The sequence below is a fragment of the Notamacropus eugenii genome, chromosome 3 (assembly GCF_028372415.1).
Source record: "Notamacropus eugenii isolate mMacEug1 chromosome 3, mMacEug1.pri_v2, whole genome shotgun sequence".
Taxonomy (NCBI): domain Eukaryota; kingdom Metazoa; phylum Chordata; class Mammalia; order Diprotodontia; family Macropodidae; genus Notamacropus; species Notamacropus eugenii.
The window spans coordinates 374428148-374448563 of record NC_092874.1 but is presented as its reverse complement, the minus strand read 5'-3'; the positions used below and the strand labels follow the sequence as shown (position 1 = coordinate 374448563).

Sequence of the window (20416 nt, the reverse complement as noted above, 5' to 3'; positions counted from 1 at the left end):
ATAGCCTAATTCTAAAATATGATATCTTTTTAAGACTCTTTCATAGCAAGTCAATTACTGTTCCACTTTTGTAATATATGATCTGGAGGTTTTAAAGAGACAGAGGCAGAGACAAAGAAAGAGTGAAAGACAGAGATAGACAGAGAGAGAGAGGGAGAGAGAGAGAGAGAGAGAGAGAGAGAGAGAGAGAGAGAGAGAGAGAGAGAGAGAGAGAGAGAAATAGAGGCAGGCATAGAATGAAGTCCCCAGAACTATAGAGGGTACATATGTAAAATTTAGGTTTATTGCAGCTTTCTCTTATATGTGAAAATATTTTTTTCTAATTCTTTGCCTGGTACTCACTCATGCAACTTTTACTTCATCTGAATAGTTCTTAGAACTAAACATTTGCATAAAATGACAATACCCCTGTATTTTCATTGGTCACATCACTTTTTTTTTAATGTCTGTGTTTGCTGGTGATCACTATCCATAGCCTATATTTCTCATTTGATGCTATAATGTGCTCTGAGGAGAAATCCCTTTTGTAACTAGAGATTTGGGAAAAAAGAAAAAAAATTGCATTTTCTAGTGGGAAATATCCGATATTTATTGTGTTGGGTCAAAAACTTTTCCAGCCACAGGTCCCCATAATAATATCTGTTGCCTGATTCTTAGAACAGGAAAAAACATTGAACTTTCCATTTGAACCCTCCAGACAAGGCTTTTTGTACCATGGCTACAAATAGAACTGTTAGTATAGAGGCTGTCTATTGTATCCACTACTTTTCGTACATGGATTTCAGAACATTGATACCATCCTGCCATTAGCTATGGATGGCTAAACTCTGGTTGGCAAAGCAAAAATCCAGGTTACTCAACATAAAGCTGACACATTACAAGGAGGGTAAATAATACAAGAAAGCCTGACTGAACATCCTTTGCAAGTAGGCATGGGATTTTAAGCCACAGTATATGTGCATGTATAAGTAATAGTCATATATAATATATTCCCATATTATATACTTATTACATACATGCACAGTACTTTCCAAGACAGCTACAAATTTCCACATGCAATTAACTATCTAAAAACATAGAAATAGGTAAGTCTAATAAGTGGAATTTTCTTAAATTATATTTGAACAATAAACAGCAAGAGTAATAATGTAAGGTACCGCTCTGTTCTCATTTTTTTATCTACAATAAAATTCTATGAACAGTTGTCTCCCAAAACATACCCCAATAAAATTAAAAAAAAGATAACACCCAGTGTCCTATATTTGTATATTTATGGTCAGTTCCAAAAAAAAAAAAAAAAAAGAGCCCCACTCAGGTGCATATTTACATTCTTCAAACTGTAGCGGTGAAAAATAATTCTATTAGTGCAGGACATTCCTAGTGTTGCAGTAGTGACATTTTTTCATAAGTCTTCATGAGCTCATTGCTTTTTGCCTTAAGAGTGACGCATTCCAGAACCACATGACAGCTCTGTGCTCCCCTTCATTTGCAGACTGTGGTACAGTCAGGGTTGAAAAGCTCCTTATATAATGGAGGAAACAGTGTGTTCACTATATCAGGATGAGATTGCTTAAATACCTGCAGTTTCTCTCCATGCAAGTTGCAAACTGCGGTGATAGTTGGTATCTTGGCTATCAACTGTATAAGGAGATTAAAAAGAGAAAGAAAAAGGGAAGGATTAGTTTAGAAAGTTGGTCATTGAATTCTTTTTTAGAGTCAATGTCTACAGTCTGAGTCTTTCAACAGCGGCACCAGAGGAAACCAAATGATTAGGGTCAAAGGTGGGGGGTGGAGTGGAGCAGAAGATGCCCAGAAAGAAGAAAGCCAACTTCACATGTCAAGTCTACAAATGCTTACTAAATGCTGAGATATAAAGAAAGGCAAAACAAACAAACAAACAAACAAACAAAAAACAAAAAAAAAAACCCATTCCCTGATCTCAAGGAGGCCACAGTCTAATGAAGGAGACAAGTAACCATGAAAAAAAAGAACAAGGATTAATTGGAGCTAATCTTAGAGCGAAGATACTGGAATGAAGGGGGATTGGGAAATATTTCCTGTAGAAGGTAGGACTTTGAAAGAAGACAGAAAATTCAGGAGGTGGAGATGAGGAAGCAGAGTTCAGGTTGGAGGATAATCAGGAAAAAATCATGCAATAGAGAGATGGATTGCCGAGGAACAGCTCAAAGTATGCTGGTTAAAAATTTTTTGGGAGGATCTGATTATGCATTTCCCAGAGACTGTATATGACACCTAAGTTTATATTTTATAAGAGGTTCTTATAGGCTGACTTTAGTAGAGAAAGCTTCAAATTTTGTCAAACAGTATCCCAAGGTTTATGAGAACTGCTCTACGGTCAAGCAAACTTTTCTAATGAACGGTATCAAACTTGGTCCCCCAAACACAAACAATATAACCTGAGTTTACCCACGAGAAGGACTCATAAAGTCTCTTTAGGTCAGTTTAGAATGAGACGTATAAGAGTAATGTATATAATGATAGAATTGTTAGAAAGTATCTTCAAGCTTTTCTGGTATAATGTTCTTATTTTACAGATGAGGAAATGTAAAATGAAGTGACAGATCCAAAGTCACATGGCTAGAAAGTAGCAGTGTACAAATTCAAACCCAATTCTTTTGATTCCTAGACCACTGACTATTTCACTGTATTACAGGATCCTGTACATGCATGGGAGAATCTCTCAGGCTCAATGAATATAAGTATATAAAAATGATAGAGAACACCTGGACTTGTGTGCAGAAGTTCTTGCTTTCCAAAAAGCCTTGATTACTCATAATGTTTTATAGATTTAGGAGATATTAACTCCTATTTTTTAGCCATACTTGAGAAGCGGTGCAGTATTGATTTTCAAGGTTCCTATTTTGATTTGCATAATAATATAGGAAGCACTATTGGGTAGCGAAAGAAACAGTGGATATTGGAGCCAGAGTACCTAGACTGAAATCTTGGTTTTTGCTGTTTCCTACCTGTGTGACCTTGGGCAAATCACTTGATTTCTCTAGATCTCAGTTATCTCCTCTGTAAAATGAGCATGCTGAACTAGATGGCCTCTGAGGTTCTTCCTTCCTCTAAATCTATGCCTTTCAGTAACTTTAAAGATACAGCAAAATTCTTCAATTTGTGAAAAGAGAACACTGACACTTAAAGGTGAGCATCTCTTGAAAAAAAAAGATGGCTAACAACTAGAATTGCCAAAGAGGTTTCCTGGAAGGTGTTCTCCTTTCTCTCCACTCTGGCCCTTATCCTTATTCATTCACATACTTTTAAAATGACTTTCAAAATTAAGGAGGAAACAGACAATGGAAAAGTTTTGAGTGTGAACTATACTTGAACTTTCTCCAACTGTGTGATATTCTGAAGTCTGCTCTTTTCTTTCTTTCATTCAATAATTAATGAAATAATACTTGTATGGCTAATGGTTTGAAAATGGCACCAAGATAATAGTTGTTGATTTATATTAAAGAGGATACAGAATACATAGTGTAACATAGGGAGTCAAATTTTGTAACAAAGCCACCTCCACTGCTGATAAAAGTTGACATGAAAGAACAGGGTGATAGTTGTTCATGGGATATTTAAAGCTGGATGTGAGAGCAGATACTCCTTGCTTGCCCTAAGGTTCTAAATATGCCACTGTGGCTTTTTCTTTTGTGCAATGACTAAATGATACCCAATTCATGTGTAAAGGAAGAAAAATGATGAAAGTATAGGGTTAAACAGATTCCCAAAGTATTCACTTTGGGAAATGATAATGTAATTCCACTAACCAGTCAATATTCCATCCAAAGAAGATGGGCAAAAGCAATTTTAGGAGAGCTTGTTCCACAACATAATTCTAGATAGAAGTGGATATTGTGCACATTGAGGTCTCAGATCGCTTTCTGAAACGTTCCTTGTTTGAATGAGCAGAACTAGAGCTTATTTATAAATAAGCTAAGATTTCATATCTCACCTTCTGGAACTCAAACTCCTTAAATTTTGCAACTAGCCTAGACATTAAGAGTGGAACTGGCCATTGTACTAAATGAAGCTCTTTAGAAGGTGGGTCCTGAGCCTTAGTTGGTCTTTCCCAAGAGTCAGGTTGGAAAAACAAAATCACAACAGTGAGACTGATCCATTAGTTCTATTAATTCACCAAGGGATCTCTACTTAAAATTACTAAGTCCTCTACAGAGCATTGCATTTAAAGATGATCCCTTTCAAGGAAGGAGGTTGCAGAAGTCTTACTATATTTGTCCAGTCATGTCTGATGCAAAGCAATATTAATGGTATTTTGCAATAATGTAGGTAAGTACGTTTTAGCCAAACTGTAACATGAAGTCACAAAAACTTACCATAATTTTGTTTAGCTCACCACCAATTCATACCATTGATTCTGTGGAAATAACTGCTCCTCTTTAACCTAACTTTGCCTAATATTATATTGTTACAAATCTAGTTAGTAAAGTGACTTGAGATGGATATACTTGGACAGTAAAGAGGCTGTGGGGGCAATCGACTAATTGTAGGGCTCAATCTGACATTTAAATAGTATCTCTGAATCCTGAAACTGAAAAAACAACATTATTCTAATCATAATTTTATACCCATATATCTCTCTATATATCAGTTTACATATATAGTGAAACAGAGAAGGAAGATTGCATATGAAAGTATGAATCTCTATTCCATACTGCTTATTAAGCAAAAAGCCAACTACATAAGAATCCTAGGTTACTTTCAACGCTGTCCTGTTTACCTGTTTTTTCAATTTGAATGATTAAAAAAGAGTTTTATTGGTGCTTTTTAAATTTCACTGTCAATTCCCAAACAAAATCCGCCCCAGCCCCTCACCACCAAATAGAATCCTTCTTTTGAAAAAAGAAATATAGTCATGAAAACAAACCAACATATTGGCCCTGTCATTCTCCTTTTATCACCACCTCCCTATAGAGAGGAAGGAAATGTTTTCCATCCTTAGTTCTCTGGACTATGTACTGTCTACACTTGAGCATTCTATAGATCTCAATTCTAATGTTCTTTAGGGCTGTTTTCATATTCATTATTATAGTTACTGTGAATATTATTTTGGGCGGTATATAATTCATTTACAAAATACTCAGTGAAATAGTTTTGAAGGACTCCATGGGTTAGCTTATATGGGGAGGTCTTGTAAGTTCATGGGAAAAAGATAATTTAATCAGTTCTTGGTTTAAATAGATGTGGGAAAAGCCAGATCATGAATTTCTAGTTTTCCCACATTGATTCAAATTAGTAACTGATTTTATTAACCAGTAATTTGATGAAGCATCATCCATTCTACTACTATTTATAATGCATTTTAATTCCTTTGCTATAGAGCACATTAGCATATTTTGACCAAATGATGAATTTATAGGAAATCAATAGGTTTAGAATAGGGGTTGGTATTTTATCTCTATTGTTGGTTGTTGGCAACTGCAAAATTGATGATAACATTATTTTTGAAAAGTAAATGCAGATTCTTCTTATTTTATGTTAAAAGACAGGGCCTAAGATGATGCTCAATCTGCACTTTGAGCTCCCCCTTCTTTTGGTGTGGCTCCAAGCCATCTGCTGCTGCTTGCCTGCAAAAGCGGCCTGATATTGATGATACAATTCTTTTTGGATTTTCCATGACAGCAAATGACAAATGAGAAGAAAATCCTTCTATGTGTGATAGACTTGGTAGTTTTTAAAAGTCTCTAGTAAGTTGTGGACATAGAGACTGCAATAGGAGAATACAAAGTTCAACATTTGTCTTGAGAAACAATGCTGCAGGATACCTCTCAGGAACAGCAGCATCTTCTGTCAGGGCCCAGAAGGGTCTACTGAAAGAAGCAGCAGGCAGTCACTTATTGCTCATTAATATTATGTAGTACAGCAGGGGTATGTGCATTTCAAAGGGAGGCCAGAAGCAGCCTTAGCAGCACTTAATGGCACAACAACTTTTCTAACAGCTGGGGAGGTGATTCAGACACACTCAGAGAAGAGGGGGGGGGGGGTTGGGATTGGAGGTTCTAAAATCTAAGGAAATTCCTTCACTTTGGAAATAATCACACCATCACAAAGAGAGCCATTTTAAGTTTGCTTCATTCACACAAATATTCCTTTATAACAATGAAGCTTTTAGTTATATCTACAAGGGCTGTCAATAAGGAAAAAATTATGATTTTTGAGGAATGAGAATATTCCTCTGCTCTTCCCTAGGAAGTGTTTTCTGAGAAAATTAATAATTTTTGAACCTTGACATAATAAGAAACTGGACCAGCTATTTCAATTGATGTGGAAAGATTGGAAGCTAAAGCCAATGAAGGTAAGGATCTAGGTTCACAAGGGTCATCTAGAATGTCAAGGTGCCTAACCCTTACCCTCATCCCCCATTACTGGTATACAACTAAGGCAGGATCAAAGTTTCAGAGAAGCTTAATGAAGCATGATTCAATTTACTACTATTTATAATGCATTTTAATTCTTTTAGTATAGAGTACTACATCAGCATATTTTGACTCAATGATGTATGTAAAGGAAATCAATACATTTAGAAAGAGGGTTGATATTTTATCTCTATTGTTGGTTGTTGGCACCTGCAAAATTCATGATAACTTTTTAAAAAAAAAGTAAACGCAGATTCAAATTAGCTCATAGGAGCATAGATATAGAGCTGGAAAGGACTTCAGAGGTCACCAAGTCCAACCTTCTCATTCTACAAAGGATGTCTAGAGACGTTTAATGTCTCACCCAAGGTCACATAGTGAGTAGGGGCCTGATACAAGATTTGAAAACACTTGCTTTGTTATCCTTCATGAATCCTAAATAGTATGTCTATTTCTGACTCGGACCTTTTTGTTGCTTCTTAGGTCACCTGGTGACACCCTGTGCCTCTTTTGAAAGCCATAATGCTAAACTTAGTGTGGACACTATTCATTTATCCCACTGCAGCTCTGAACTCTTAATATTATCAGATCTGCCTCAGTTTCCTTCAGTAACTGGGATTACAGATATCTACCACTGCACCCATTTATCACTTGACATTGTTGACCACATCATATTTCTTGAAACTATATTTTCTCATGGCTTTGATGACATTGAACTATCTAGTTTGCCTCCTATGTTTCTAACCACCCCTCTTTGTCTTCTCAACTTGTTTCCCCTTTCACTAAATGTGGGCATGCCCTGAAGGTTTTCTCCATGTTTCTTTTCTCAGAGACCTCATCTACTTTGATATGACAGCTATAAAGATGGCTCCCAAGATATTTCCAACCCTGATCTCTTTCTAGAGTCTAGCATTTATAATTCCTTGTTGGATATTTATACTTGCATATTCCTGTTCTCTCAAACCAACTCTTTTTCCTGATGTGTTTATTCCTATTAATAGTACCCACTATTCTTCTACAACCAAACTGAATCATCATTTTTAACTCTTCATTCTTCCTTCCCCTTTATATTCCATCAGTCACAAAATCATCTAATAGATTGAATTCCTTGACAGGGATTACTTGACTTTGTATCTCCAGCCCATAGCACAGTACCTGCCAAATGGAGGTTAAGTATCTTGCCTAAGGTCACACAGGTAGTTAAGTAGAAGAGATGGTATTTGAAGACATGTGCTTTGACTCTCCACATAGATAATGACAGAAAGTATTAACATGGCTGGGCAGACAGGTGGTCCAGTGGATAGAGCACTGGGCTTTGAATTGGGAAGACTCATCTTCGTGAGTTCAAATTTGGCCTCAGACACTTACTGTGTAACCCTGGACAAGTCATTTCACCCTATTTGGCTCAGTTTCCTTATCCATGAAATGATCTGGAGAAGGAAATGGAAAACTACTCCAGTATCTTTGCCAGGAAAACACTCCAAAAGGGGGTCACAAAGAGTGGGACATGACTGAAACGACTAAACAACAATGTTAACATGGGTATTGTATATCTGGTTCATTTGCTCTCCTTGTTTATTTAATTGTTTGAACTGAATCTTTTTTTTTTTTTTATCAATTTTCCATAATCTCTTCATCTTCTATCCCGTCTTTTCTATTCCACCTTCTGGAAAGCTCATTTTAGTTTTTATTATCCTGCAATAGCTTGCCCCCTTATCCTGACACAAGAACATCCCTTCCCCCTAACATGTTATTTTAATCCTGTTATTTTTCTCTTAAAAAATCACTAGTCATTCCCTGATCTAATTCATAAAGTGCAAACTTCTTTAGTTGTGAATTTGGGGATTTCCATAATCAATCCAAAAGCACTGATTAAGTATATGCCCCAACCTACCTCATAGCCTTATCTTCCATTATTCACCTTGGTTTAGCCAACCAGGTCACTCTTGCATCTGCTGAACGTACTTCTCACCTCAGCCTTGAGAAAAGACTCATCAATGATACCAGCAGTCACACCTGTCTTTTTTCTTTTTCTTCATTGCTTAAAAGCATAGGTCTCACACTGACTCATTTTAAATTCCAGGGCACAAGAAGGGTACTTCGGAGTGCTTAGGTCCTTCACATTCTGATTCCCCAGGAAGAAAGCACCTCAAAGTGAGCCACAAGTCTCTCTGAATGAAAGGCTAGTGAGAATAAGGAATGCTCCCTGGATACAGGTTCTTTTGATGCTCCACTTTGTGACTTTGGGGCCCAGAACAATATAAACCAGATGATTTTATTTTAGGTCATGTTATTTCAAGTCTATGATTCAGGCAAATTTTAGACTCTTCATTCTGTTTCTGTATCAGACAATACATCCAAGAAATCCATCGAACAATCACACTGAGCCCATAACTGATGAACCTATACTAAATAGGCTACAGAAGGAAATAGTTATTTCTCTTACAGAATTACAGCATTTTAGAGTTGGAAGGGACCTAAATCTAAAAGGCCACTTATTTCAATCGCCTTAATTTTGCAGGTGAGGAAACTCAGGTGCAGATAGAGAAAGAGATTTTCCCAAGGCCAGGTAGAATCCAGGACCCCTGCCTTCCAGTTCAGTTCTCACGTGGATCTACCTAGAAAGGGACCTTTGCAAAGACAGTAGAGATCAGGAAAAATATACATTGAAAATTATGGAGGGAAAATTTTTCATCGCTGGGGAAAAAGAAGGATTATCTAGAAGAACCAAGTGAAGATGCTGGATTTTAGTGGGCACTCTTTTCTAGTAAGTACTCTTCATAATAAGGTGACTCCCAGGACTGCTATTTTAAGGACACAGAGTCCATTAACTCTGAAACTAACCTTAGGTCAACAAAGTATCCTGAGTCAATGGTCAACGAAATCTTTCAGGGTCTGTTATTAAAGAAAAAGCCTTGTAACCTAATTCAGCTCCTTCACTCTACCATTTATACCTGACAAATGCATAGGATCATAGATTTATATCTAGAAATGACTTTACAGTTAAGTTAAGTCCCCTTATTTTAAAGAGGGATAGATATGTTAAATGACTTTCTTTGTGCCACACTAGTAACTGGAAGAGCTAGAATTTGAAACCAGATCCTCTAAAAACAGTCAGTGTTATTTCCACCATACCATTGCTCTTCCCTAGTATGTATCCTGTTTAACCAAGGCCAGGAGACAGATCCCATCCTCTGGTATCATTGGGCTTTTTTAAGGTCATCAACCCACTTGACTGACAGCAATGTGTCAATACATTGAATATTGATGTTGAATATCAATGGATATGAATGACGATGTTGGTCACCAGTTCATTTCTCCATTGAAGCCACATCATATAATGAATAACTGGAAGGCTTTTTATCCTCATTATGGCCTCCAACCACTCCCCTGCTCAGTTCTTTCCCAGTTGTTTATTACCTAAGCATTTGCTACACTCTGCTCTCTTCTCTATCTCTGCCCTTAGTGAATTATTTCAATTCTGATCTGCTCTTTACACTCAGATGCTTTGCTTGCTTGTCCCAATAGTGATCATGCTGTGGGTAGTTTAGATGGTGAAGTGGGTAGAGATTTGGCCCTGGAATCAGGAAGACCTGAGTTCAAATGCAGACTCAGACACTTGGACAAGTGACTTACCCTCTGTTTTCTCATCTTACGATGGAGATAAAAATAGATCCTCTTTCTCAGATTGTTGTCAGGATCAAATGACATAGTATTTGTAAAATGTTTAGTGCAGTGTTTGGAACGTAGCAGGGGCTATGGAAATGCCATCATCACCATTATTAGTATCATGCCTTGTAAAACCCCAACCTTGGATTACTCTCACCATCTGTAACTTTGTCAGGAGTTAGAATGTCTTGTCCAAAGATCAGCAGGGAGACCAGTTTCTCTGGATCATAGAAAGTGTGGAGGTATGAAGGGTTCTGAATGCCAAACAGAAGAATTCATATTTGATCCTAGAGGTAATAGGGAGCCACTGAAGTTTAATTGATTAGGGGAGCAATATGGTCAGATTTATACTTTAGGAAAATTGAGTGGGAAGAGACTTAAAAAAGAGAGACCAATTAGAAGATGATCACATAATCCAGATGAAAGATAATGAAGATTTGAATTGGGGTTATGGCTGTGTGAGTGAAGAGAAGGGAACATATATGAGTGATATTGTAAAAGTAGAAATGACAAGATTTAGCAACGGGTTGGATTTATGTGGGGGGAGGGCAAGTAAGGAGTTGAGTATGACACTGAGGTTGCAAGCTTGGGGCATTGGGACAATGGTGGAGCACCTGAGAAAACAACTCTAAAAGACTCAAGGACTCTAGTCAAAGTAATGACCAATGACAATTCCAATGGACTCATGACAAAAAATGCTGCTCACCTCCTCCCAGAGAGGTGATAGACTGAGAGTGAATACTGAGGAATAGCTTTTACAGACAGGGTTGAAGTAGGGATTTGTTTTGCTTCATTATAAATATTTATAGAAGGATTTTGTTTTACTTCTTTTTTCCCCCTCCCAATGAGAGAGGAGTATGAAAGAGAAAAAATAGATTTTTGTTCATTGATAAAATAACATAAAATTCCAGACTCCTGATAACACATTTTTATTGTATGTCCTCCATGCCTAGAATTCTCTTCTCCTCATCTCCATCTTTAGCTTACTTAAAATTCCACTTAAAATTCTACCTTCTACAAGAAGCCTTTGTTGATTTTCTCTTAATGCTAGTACTTTCTTTATCTTGATTATCTCAAGTTTATCCTGTATAATATTTGTATATAGTTTGCATATTTCTCCTTTAAACTATTTCCTTCAGAGTAGGAACTATTTTTTTTTTTTTGCATTTCTTTGTATCTCTAATAGGTAGAACAATGTTTGGCATATAGTAAGTGCTTAATAAATGTTTGTTGACTTGAGTTCTGTGGAGTTTGTTATAATGGTATTTTGCTTACATCTGCAAATGTGAAATCTACATGAATACACAGATTTTACCTGTAGCACTTAAATTTTTCCTCTCATTTTTTATACAAAGGAAGTCAAGAACTGGCTCTAATGCTGAGTAAGAGGGTTTTAATGATGAAAAATAAGGCAAAGAAGCTGTCTCAGATTCAGATAAGCTGGAGGTTTATTTTTCAGTTCTTTTCTCTTTATACTCACATAAAGTAACACCACATACTGAAAAAAGGAACATAAAAAGAGATACTGGATTTAATGTTCTTTCCAATTTGAACCCTAAAGCAACTATTTTCTCTGATTTTTTTTGGTGAGGGGGAATATTCTTTCTCCTGAAAATAACCTATTGTAAGATTGCCCCTGTTTAATAGGGCAAATTCAGGAAGCCTCTATTATATATTATGCCGTTACATATATATATATGTATATGTATATATACATACACACACACATATATATATAATGCTGTTTTATATATATACATATAGTCTTTGTGACACTATATTACTATATTATTCTTAAATCTTTCTGGGATAGAATATTCTACAGTTTTACCTAGGAATATTCAAATAGATTTTTAACATTGAAAGACAATATGTACGGCAACTTGTCTAGTCTCCCATCCAGAGTAGAAATCCTTTTCACAATATTCCTTATAGAAAACCATCTGCTTGAACATTTCCAGTGATGCAAAGTTCATTATTTCCTGAAGAAGCTACCCATTCCATGGCTAGATAGCTCTAGCTCTTCCTTTCATTTAGCCTAAATTTGCATCCCTTCACTTCCTGACCATTGGTCTTGGTTCTGCACATTTGGAAAACACAGAACAAAATTTCTTCCTCTTTCACATACTAGCCTTTAAAATTGGAAGACAACAACTAGGTGTTGAGTTCTGAGTGAAAGAACCCTGGATTGGGAATCAGAAGGCTTGGGTTCAAATTCACCTGCAATGATCCTGCATATCTTTAACCCCTTTCAACTTCAGTATCCTCATCTGTAAAATGAGGCAATGGAACTCACTGACCTCTAAGATCTCTTCTAGCTGTAAACCTATGATCCCATGAGAGAGTTGGACTAGATGGCTTTTTAAGTTCCATCTAGCTCTACAACTATGATCCTCCATCCCTCCTTAGTTTTTCTTCTACTATTTAAAAAACCCTCACTTCCTTTAACTATTCTCCCCATAATATGCTTCTCAGATCCTTTAGCTTCCTGGTCATAGTTCAGTTTGTCTCTGGCTGTAAAATTTATTTGCACATAGGATCACAGATTTGGAGCTGGCAGAGACTTTAGGCATCTAATTCAATGCCCTCATTTTACAGAGGAAGATGAATCCCAAGGAAGATTTATTGAAAATCATGCAGATAGTGTTAGAGGCTAGATTTGAGTTCCAGAAGAGATCCTCTGACTCTGAAACCAGGACTCTTTCCACTGCCTCTACTCTGTTGTAGCTTTTAATTACTTGGGTAATTGTTGAGAATGGTCTCCTTACGCCATAGTGAATAGTCTCTGTGGGGCTCATGGTCTTACTGCACAGTGATCCTATGGACCTACCTTTGCCAAAGTCTCATCATCGAGGTGATTCTTTTGAATCACATGCTGAAGCGCAAAATAAATCTTCTCCTGAAGTTTCTGAACCTTCCGAGGTTCTATCAGCCAGGCTCGGTCTGACAAAGAAAAAAAAAGGAAGTGATAAAGATGGAGACCAGAAAAAAAAAGGCTTTGGCATCATTTACCATCAATGAAGGCAAATCCCATATCTCAAGTCCCACAGCAGACCACTTGTAAAGCCAGCTTTCCAAATTTGCAATAAATGATACAGGAAATCATGGTTTAATGAAAAATGTGCTGGGTTAAGAACTTCTTAACGTCTCTTTATTCCTAATCACACATTATATCTCCCTCTCTCCTGACAGGAATCTAGCCTTGGTTTCTGTAATGAAAAGTGGAAATGAATAATCTGTATGGGAGGGGAAAAAAAGCTTCGTGGTACAATAGCCTTGATATTCGGGAAGGCTTGTCCCTGTCACACACTTTTAAGCTTTCTTATCAAGTATTGAAAGGAAGTTACTTTATGCTTTGTATAGAAATTAATACAACCTGATGTTGTATTGATCTCTGTTGGTCTCTTTAGACCCATTTCTCTCTCTACTACTAGGCTTTGTTAGCTGTCTGTGGTGGTGATGGGAAATTACAGCACTTATCTTCTGGATGCTGCATATAAAACAACGTGAGAGGAGACAATATGGTGGACTAGTCTCAGATTGGAACTGACCCATTCACAGCCCTAGGAATATAAACCAGCTTTGCTGATGAGTCAGTGTGAATCTCCAGATGCTGAATAGATACCCATGGAAAAGAACCTGGACATAATAATACTCCTGAATCCAGTTCAAGTAAGGTGAGCAACTTGATTCTGTAATTCTAGAAGGGGCAATGACAACTTTACCCAACAGTTAAGCAAACCCTTACGTAAGTGAACACAAAAGCCCTCAGTGACTATTGTCATTAGTTTAAATTTAGTTGCTCTCCCCCTCCCTTCCCAGGCCTGTCTGGAATGAAACAGTTGGCCACTATTGTGGGGTGGTCAGTCTCTTCCCTAGTGGGAGGGCTACTGGTACCTGTTATCCTCCGTATCCTGTTGAGAAGCAGCATGGTCACAATATTAAAAGGGTGCCTAAAGGTTATTGATATGGGGCTGTTGGCAGGGTTGGAAAAGTTCCATAAAGTAGGCAAGGCAAACTCCTATGATACGGCAGGCAGTTAGGTGATGCAGTGTATACAGCACCAAACTTGGCGTCAGGAAAACCTGAGTTTGAATCTAGCTTCAGACATGTTACTGTGTGATCCTGAACAAGTCACTTAAACTCTTCTATTCTCATTTCCTCATCTGTAAGATGGGGGTGATAATATCACCTGCCTACCAGGATTATTGTGAGGATCAAATAAGCTAATATGTATAAAGTGCCTTGCCAATCTTAAATGACTTTATAAACGTTAGCTGTTACTATGATCATATCAAACTAGGCAGAATTTTTTGGGAGGTATTGGAGGGTGGGAGGGGGACACAGAGGAAGAGAAGGCTATACATGGAAGATAAGTAAAATGTGAAAGCTGGCTCATAGGTCCACCTGGCAAAGTTCAGACAAATGTTTTCCGGGCTAGTCCCACCCTGGCTGGAAAAAACTGGGATCTTATTGGCTATACACAGTCTTCTGCATCTGCAGCAGGGCAGGCCATGGTGGGAGCCAGGGATTCACTTACTTTCCTATTTAGGTCCAGGATTACCCATGAATCAGGCGTGTGAGAAGTTTGGTTAAATTGTGTTTGAAAATCTGATGTTAGCTTTTTATTGACGTGGGCTTCTTTGATAAAAAAGGCAGGGGTGAGGAGTTTCTCATTCAAATGCTTCTTTTGGGCAGGACTTAGTGAAAATTTTTCTCTCTCACCCACTGATCCATAGCTTTACATTTCATCACTTGGAAAACCATATTCCATAGAAACAAGTAAATTTCATGAAAACCACCAAATAAAAGAGAGAGCGAATAACAGAAGGGAAATTACGTAGGCTGTCATTATTTGCTGGGAATAGTTAGTGTTATCTGTTACTCTGTGCAGACATTTTTAAAAGATCACACCTCCATGTCTGAGGAACTGTGGGAAGTAAGGGAATATCCAGAACACTTTATTGCAGACAAAACCTTATAAGAGAATAGTACTGACCCCCAAAAGGATAACTGTTCTCCACCCAGAGGGAAATGCCAAAAACCCATAAATGCTTTATTAGAAAAAGCAAGGACTCCAAAACAAGACCTTCCTCAAGGAACCTTGAGACTGGTGTTCTTGATTAAGAGAATGAGTGTCACAGTGCCATCTGTTCTGGTCTAATTTCAGAAAGAAAAAGAAAACAAAACTAAACGTCTTCTAGAGCCAGAGAAGAAGGTGAGAACTTGTTAGAGTGCAAGGAAGGAAGAAGGAAGTAAAGGAAGAAAGGAAGGGATGGAAAGAAGGATGGAGGAAGAAAAGAAAGGGAGAGAGAGAAAGAAACACAGAGAGACAGGAACAGAAAGAGAGAAATGAAAGAGAGAGAGAAGGAGAGAAAGAGAGAGATACAGAGACAGAGACAGAGAGAGAGAGACAGAGAAACAAAGAGGCAGGGATAGAGATAGAAAGGAAGAAAGAGACAGAATCAATGAAAAAAATGGAATTGATGCACTCAGTCCTTGAGACTGCTGAAGAAAGGAAGATCTGGTTCTTTTTAAGTGGGTCTTGAAAGAGATCAGCAGAAATAGAGCCATTCTTGTTTTACGGGGATAAGGAGAAAAGGAGAAGGTGAAGAAGAAGAGAATGACAGTTTTCATGCAGCCCTCCCTACCTGGAGATATCAGCACAGCAGATGAGAACAAGGCAATCTCTTCCTCAGTCAGCTGCAAGGAACACAAATTCTTTGCAAAGTCAAATGCCTCATTTACCAGATCATCAGAACCTATAAAAGAATAAGAGCAATTCATTGAATAAACATTGTAATTCAATCCTTCCTCACTCAAAACAAAGTCAAGTGCAAGTCATATCACCTGGCACATAGATATTATATAAATGTTAGCTATTATTATTACTAGAAGCAGCAGTCTTATGGGTCTAGCTTCAAACTCAAAGTTCTAGAAGAGTAAAAGGCTGACTAAATCTTTTTGGAACTGAACCAGGGGGTATGGGGCATCTGGGGGCTCCATGGTAGTGGTGTCAAACCCAGATAAGAAACAGATCCCTACAGGCTGCATATGGTCTTAGAAAACTACCACTTAACATTATCTATGTTATGATGTATTTTTATTTAATTAAACATTTCTCATTTTCATTTTAATCTGGTTCAGACAGCACTATAGAAGACCAATAGTAGAGTTTGACACTTTGGCTTTACATCAAGGGAGAAAAAAATCATTGAATCATAGAATTTCAGAGTTGGATGAGAACTCAGAGGTCATCTGAGCCAGCTCATAAGCCAAATGGAATTCTTGCTCCAACAGACCTAACAAAAGGTCAACTGATCTTTCCTTTGGAGATGACCAATGGGACAAAACATACCTATTGAGACCGAGGAAAGCTCTAATTGTTAGGAAGTTTTTCTGACATAAACTGGTCTTTGTTTCTTTGCAGTTTCCAACTGTTGTCTCTACTTCTGTCTGCTGGGACCATGAAGAACTGGTATAATCTCTCTTTTCTATGACAGCCATTGAAATTCCTGAAGATAATTGATCATATGAGCCCTTATTTTTCTCTTTTCTGGGTTAAAGATTCTCAGTTCCTTTATCTAGTTCAGAAGGCAGGGGTTCAAGGACAGTTGCCATGTTGGTTGCTTTCCTATAGATCCTCTTCAGTTTTTAACATTCCTACTAAACTGTGGTGGCAAAAAATGAAAGGGTTGGACTAGTTGTTTTCCAGTCCTATGATCTTAAGAGTTTTTTATGTTCCTGCAATTAGATTTTGATCTGAGTCATTCTCTGGAAAACTAATTGGTGGACTGGAGCTATCTTAGGATTATCCTTTAAGAAAAGAAGGAGACACAGAGAAAACTAAAAGCATTGAACATAGGTAGCTAGGTGAAGGTAATAGATAGTGTACTGACTTAGAATCTGGAAGCCCTGAGTTTGAATTCTGTCTCAAAAAGTTACCAGTTGTGTGACATCAGGACAAGTAATTTAGCCTCTTTCATCCTCATCTGTAAATGGGTATAATAGGACCTTTTCCACAGGGTTTTTGTGAGACTCAGATGGGACAATATTTTGCCAACCTTAAAGCTCCATATAAATGCTAGTTGTTATCACAATAGTCAGTTAGCAATCCTATAGCAATCCCAAGTTAATTTTTATTTTATGAGGCTGGAAATCTTCCATAGGTCTTTGTCAAGTCTTTTTCTCCTTTCTTGAAAACTAAGCCTTGGAGACAAAGTGGATGGACATGTATCAACTGCATGGAAGGAATAGTGCCGACCTTGACCTAGTTGCTGCCAGTCAACTAGATCAGCTAACAGCATGGGCAAGGAAAACTGGTGTCCTGTTTTGGCATTTAAGGGCAAGATATGGAGCAGATGAAACTAAGGACCTTGGAAACTTTTCCTGGCAGCAATTCAGGCTTGCTAATGCTCTTTGATCATGTTTGGGTGCCCGAATGGGTTGGTACAGATGAAGAGACAATTCTAATCAAACAGTGTTCCACCAGAGTAGAGGTCCTCCTTATGTTCTGCGGACCAGGATCATAGCTCATCATTAGTGAAGCATATGTAGTTGAGAAATTTTGAGTTAGAGGCATTCTTAAAGACCACCTAGTCTTTAAGGGGGCAAGGAATGGGGAAGGAAGGAGAAGGGAAAGAAAAGGAAAGGGAGGGAAATGAAAGGAAAAGATGGGATGGAAGGAAATAAACATTCATATAGTACTTACCATGTGGCAGGCATTATGCTAAGTGCTTTACAAATATGATCTCATTTGATCTAAGGCTCAAAAAATTTAAGGGACTGGGGCACAGAGCTTTTAGTGGCCAAACAGGCCAGACTCAGGCTTTGTGACATCAAGTTCAGGGCTTTCTATTGGATCACTGTTTCTATTTGGTATTACAAAAGACCCAGCCTGTAGATCATCTTTTTTACCTAAGCCTCCTTGCCATGCTCAATAAGCTTGGCCATGACTAATAGATAGAACATGGGCATGGATGATGTAATGTTTAATTTAATTAGATATCCTAACCAGGTATCATTAATTCATGCCAAAAGTGCAATTTTAAGTATCATCATCTTTTAAACATAAATGCTACCCGAAGAAGCCTGGGACATTGGATACATTTAGAGAACCACTGTATAAAGCATATGCCTTTCTTTCTTTTTCTTCCTTCCTTTCTTCCTTCCTTCCTTCCTTCCTTCCTTCCTTCCTTCCTTCCTTCCTTCCTTCCTTCCTTCCTTCCTTCCTTCCTTTCTTTCTTTCTTTCTTTCTTTCTTTCTTTCTTTCTTTCTTTCTTTCTTTCTTTCTTTCTTTCTTTCTTTCTCTTGTAACAGAATCAATTAGAATGAACTCTATTCTTTCTCTGCAACCAAGCTGTGGTCCAGCTCAAAGTGAGAAATACCTTCCAGTACTGTCTTTTCTTTACCTCATTCTCAGTGGGCTCTGTGATTCTTCTGTTTCTCAGAGGGAAGTCAAACTTTGAAGGAATGAATGAAAAAATACTTTTAATAAGCACTTGCTATATGTCAAACACTATTTTAAGGGCTGAAGATGCAAATACATAAAATAGAAGACAGTCCTTTCCCTCAAGGAACTTTACATTCTAAGTGGGGAAGACCACATACATGTGATGTTTAAAAAATGAATTATTCATTCTTGCTCTTGCCAGTGCTGGAGCCCATGGGCACACATACCTTACATGGACACACACACCTAAGTTGATGTTTAAGTTGAGGAAGCTGGTAGTAACTAAACAGAAAAAACAAACAAACCCAATATATCCACTAAAAATAAACTTACCTAAGGCTTTGAACATTTGCATTCCTCCGTATTTTCCTTCAAACAGAACAGTGTTGTTTAGTGGGTTGAAGGCACGACACATTCTCACTAAAACCACTTCCAAGCAACCTGTCCAGGTGAAGAAAAAAATAAAGTAACATGGAATTTGTTAAAGCAGTCATACCACTCTAGGGAACACTTAAAAAAATTTCATAAACTCAGTTCATTCATTCTCCTTTAAATCAAACCTTTCCGAATAATCCTCTAAAATGACGACTGCTTACCCTCTTAGTTACATTACCTTGTATTTCCTTACCTCAGCAAATATGGAATCTAGACAAGGAGAATGTAAACTTCTTGAGGGCAGGGACTGGTTTTAATTTTGTACTTTCAGTTTGAGACGGAATGCTTTGCGCATGCTCAGCACTTAATACATGTTAAGTAAGTTGAATTAGGTATTAGCATTTAGTAAGCTGCAAGACATTTTTGCTGGGGAGGGAGGAAAGAATATGGTTATAAAGATTACAATCCATTTTTTTTTTTACTTTTGTTCTCAACCTGTGATTTCCCTGGTGTAGGGAACTTCTGGGGAAGAAACACTCAATGTAGATCAGCAACTGCTCTACAAGTTATAGTTTTAGAGGGCCTGGGATATATAGAGATGTTAAATGACTTGCCCAAGGTCATAAGGAAGTTCTATGAAATCAGATGAGGGAGGGATTACTTCTGGTTGAAGTGTTGAAGATGGGGAAAGCTGCATGGAAAAGATAGCACTGAAGTATGGCTAGGACACTAATAGGCTTATTTTAGTTGCTACTATTATTCTAGGATGCAAATGGTCCTTAATCCTCATGTGAATTATAAAAAAAAAATGTGAAGGATACATCTTTCCAAAATGGCCATGATCAGAAGTTAAATGATGTATAAGGCACCTTATTTGTGGAGTAAAGATCATGAGTTGGGTACAATAATCCTCAATTATCGGTCTTGATAGATTTAATGTGGTAATATAGATAAAACAAAATAGCAGGTAATAGCCAAAAGCTATCTTGTTTTTAGATTAGTTGGTTGCATTCCTTGAGTATTTAATTAGGCATGGAGATGTGTCCTAGAAATATGTTGGATGGCAAGGAAAGGTCAGTATGGTATTAAGCATTTTTTTTAAAAATGAAAAGAAACAGTTCTGTTTTTTTTTTTTCAGTGATATTGCCTGGATGGCAGATTTGTTTAACTTGACTAGAGAAAGTTCTTAACTAGGGGTCTTTGAACTTAAAGAAAAATTCATAACTGTATTTGCATATAACTAGTTTTCCTTTGTAATACTACGTATTTCATTTTGTGCATTTAAAAACATTATTCTGAGAAGGGGTTCATAGACTTCATCTGAGATCCTAAAGGCGTCCGAGACACACACACACAAAACTGGCCCTAGGGGATGCTTGGTATTATAGTATGCATATATAGGCATCAGGTGAACAGAAATGAGGAGAAAAGATTCAGAATCTGAGCCACTTCACTTTAGAATATCAGAGACCAGGCTATCACCAATGCAACTGAGCCTCAGAAACCAAAAAAAGTAATCCTATGA

At 37.5% G+C, this 20416-nt stretch overlaps 1 protein-coding gene across 2 annotated transcripts in view; it reads right to left on the bottom strand.

Annotated features, from left to right (window-relative positions):
* Positions 1–563: 563 nt before the first annotated feature.
* The window catches only part of RORB (RAR related orphan receptor B), a 239654-nt gene continuing 219801 nt past the window's right edge, over positions 564–20416 (bottom strand). For both annotated transcript variants that reach the window (XM_072597461.1, XM_072597463.1), the window contains 4 exons: positions 18850–18957; positions 15716–15826; positions 12895–13007; positions 564–1638 (listed from right to left, as the gene is read on the bottom strand). In XM_072597461.1, the coding sequence (XP_072453562.1) occupies positions 1483–1638; positions 12895–13007; positions 15716–15826; positions 18850–18957 (488 nt within the window). In that variant the 3' untranslated portion in view covers positions 564–1482. The remainder of the gene's footprint in view (positions 1639–12894; positions 13008–15715; positions 15827–18849; positions 18958–20416) is intronic.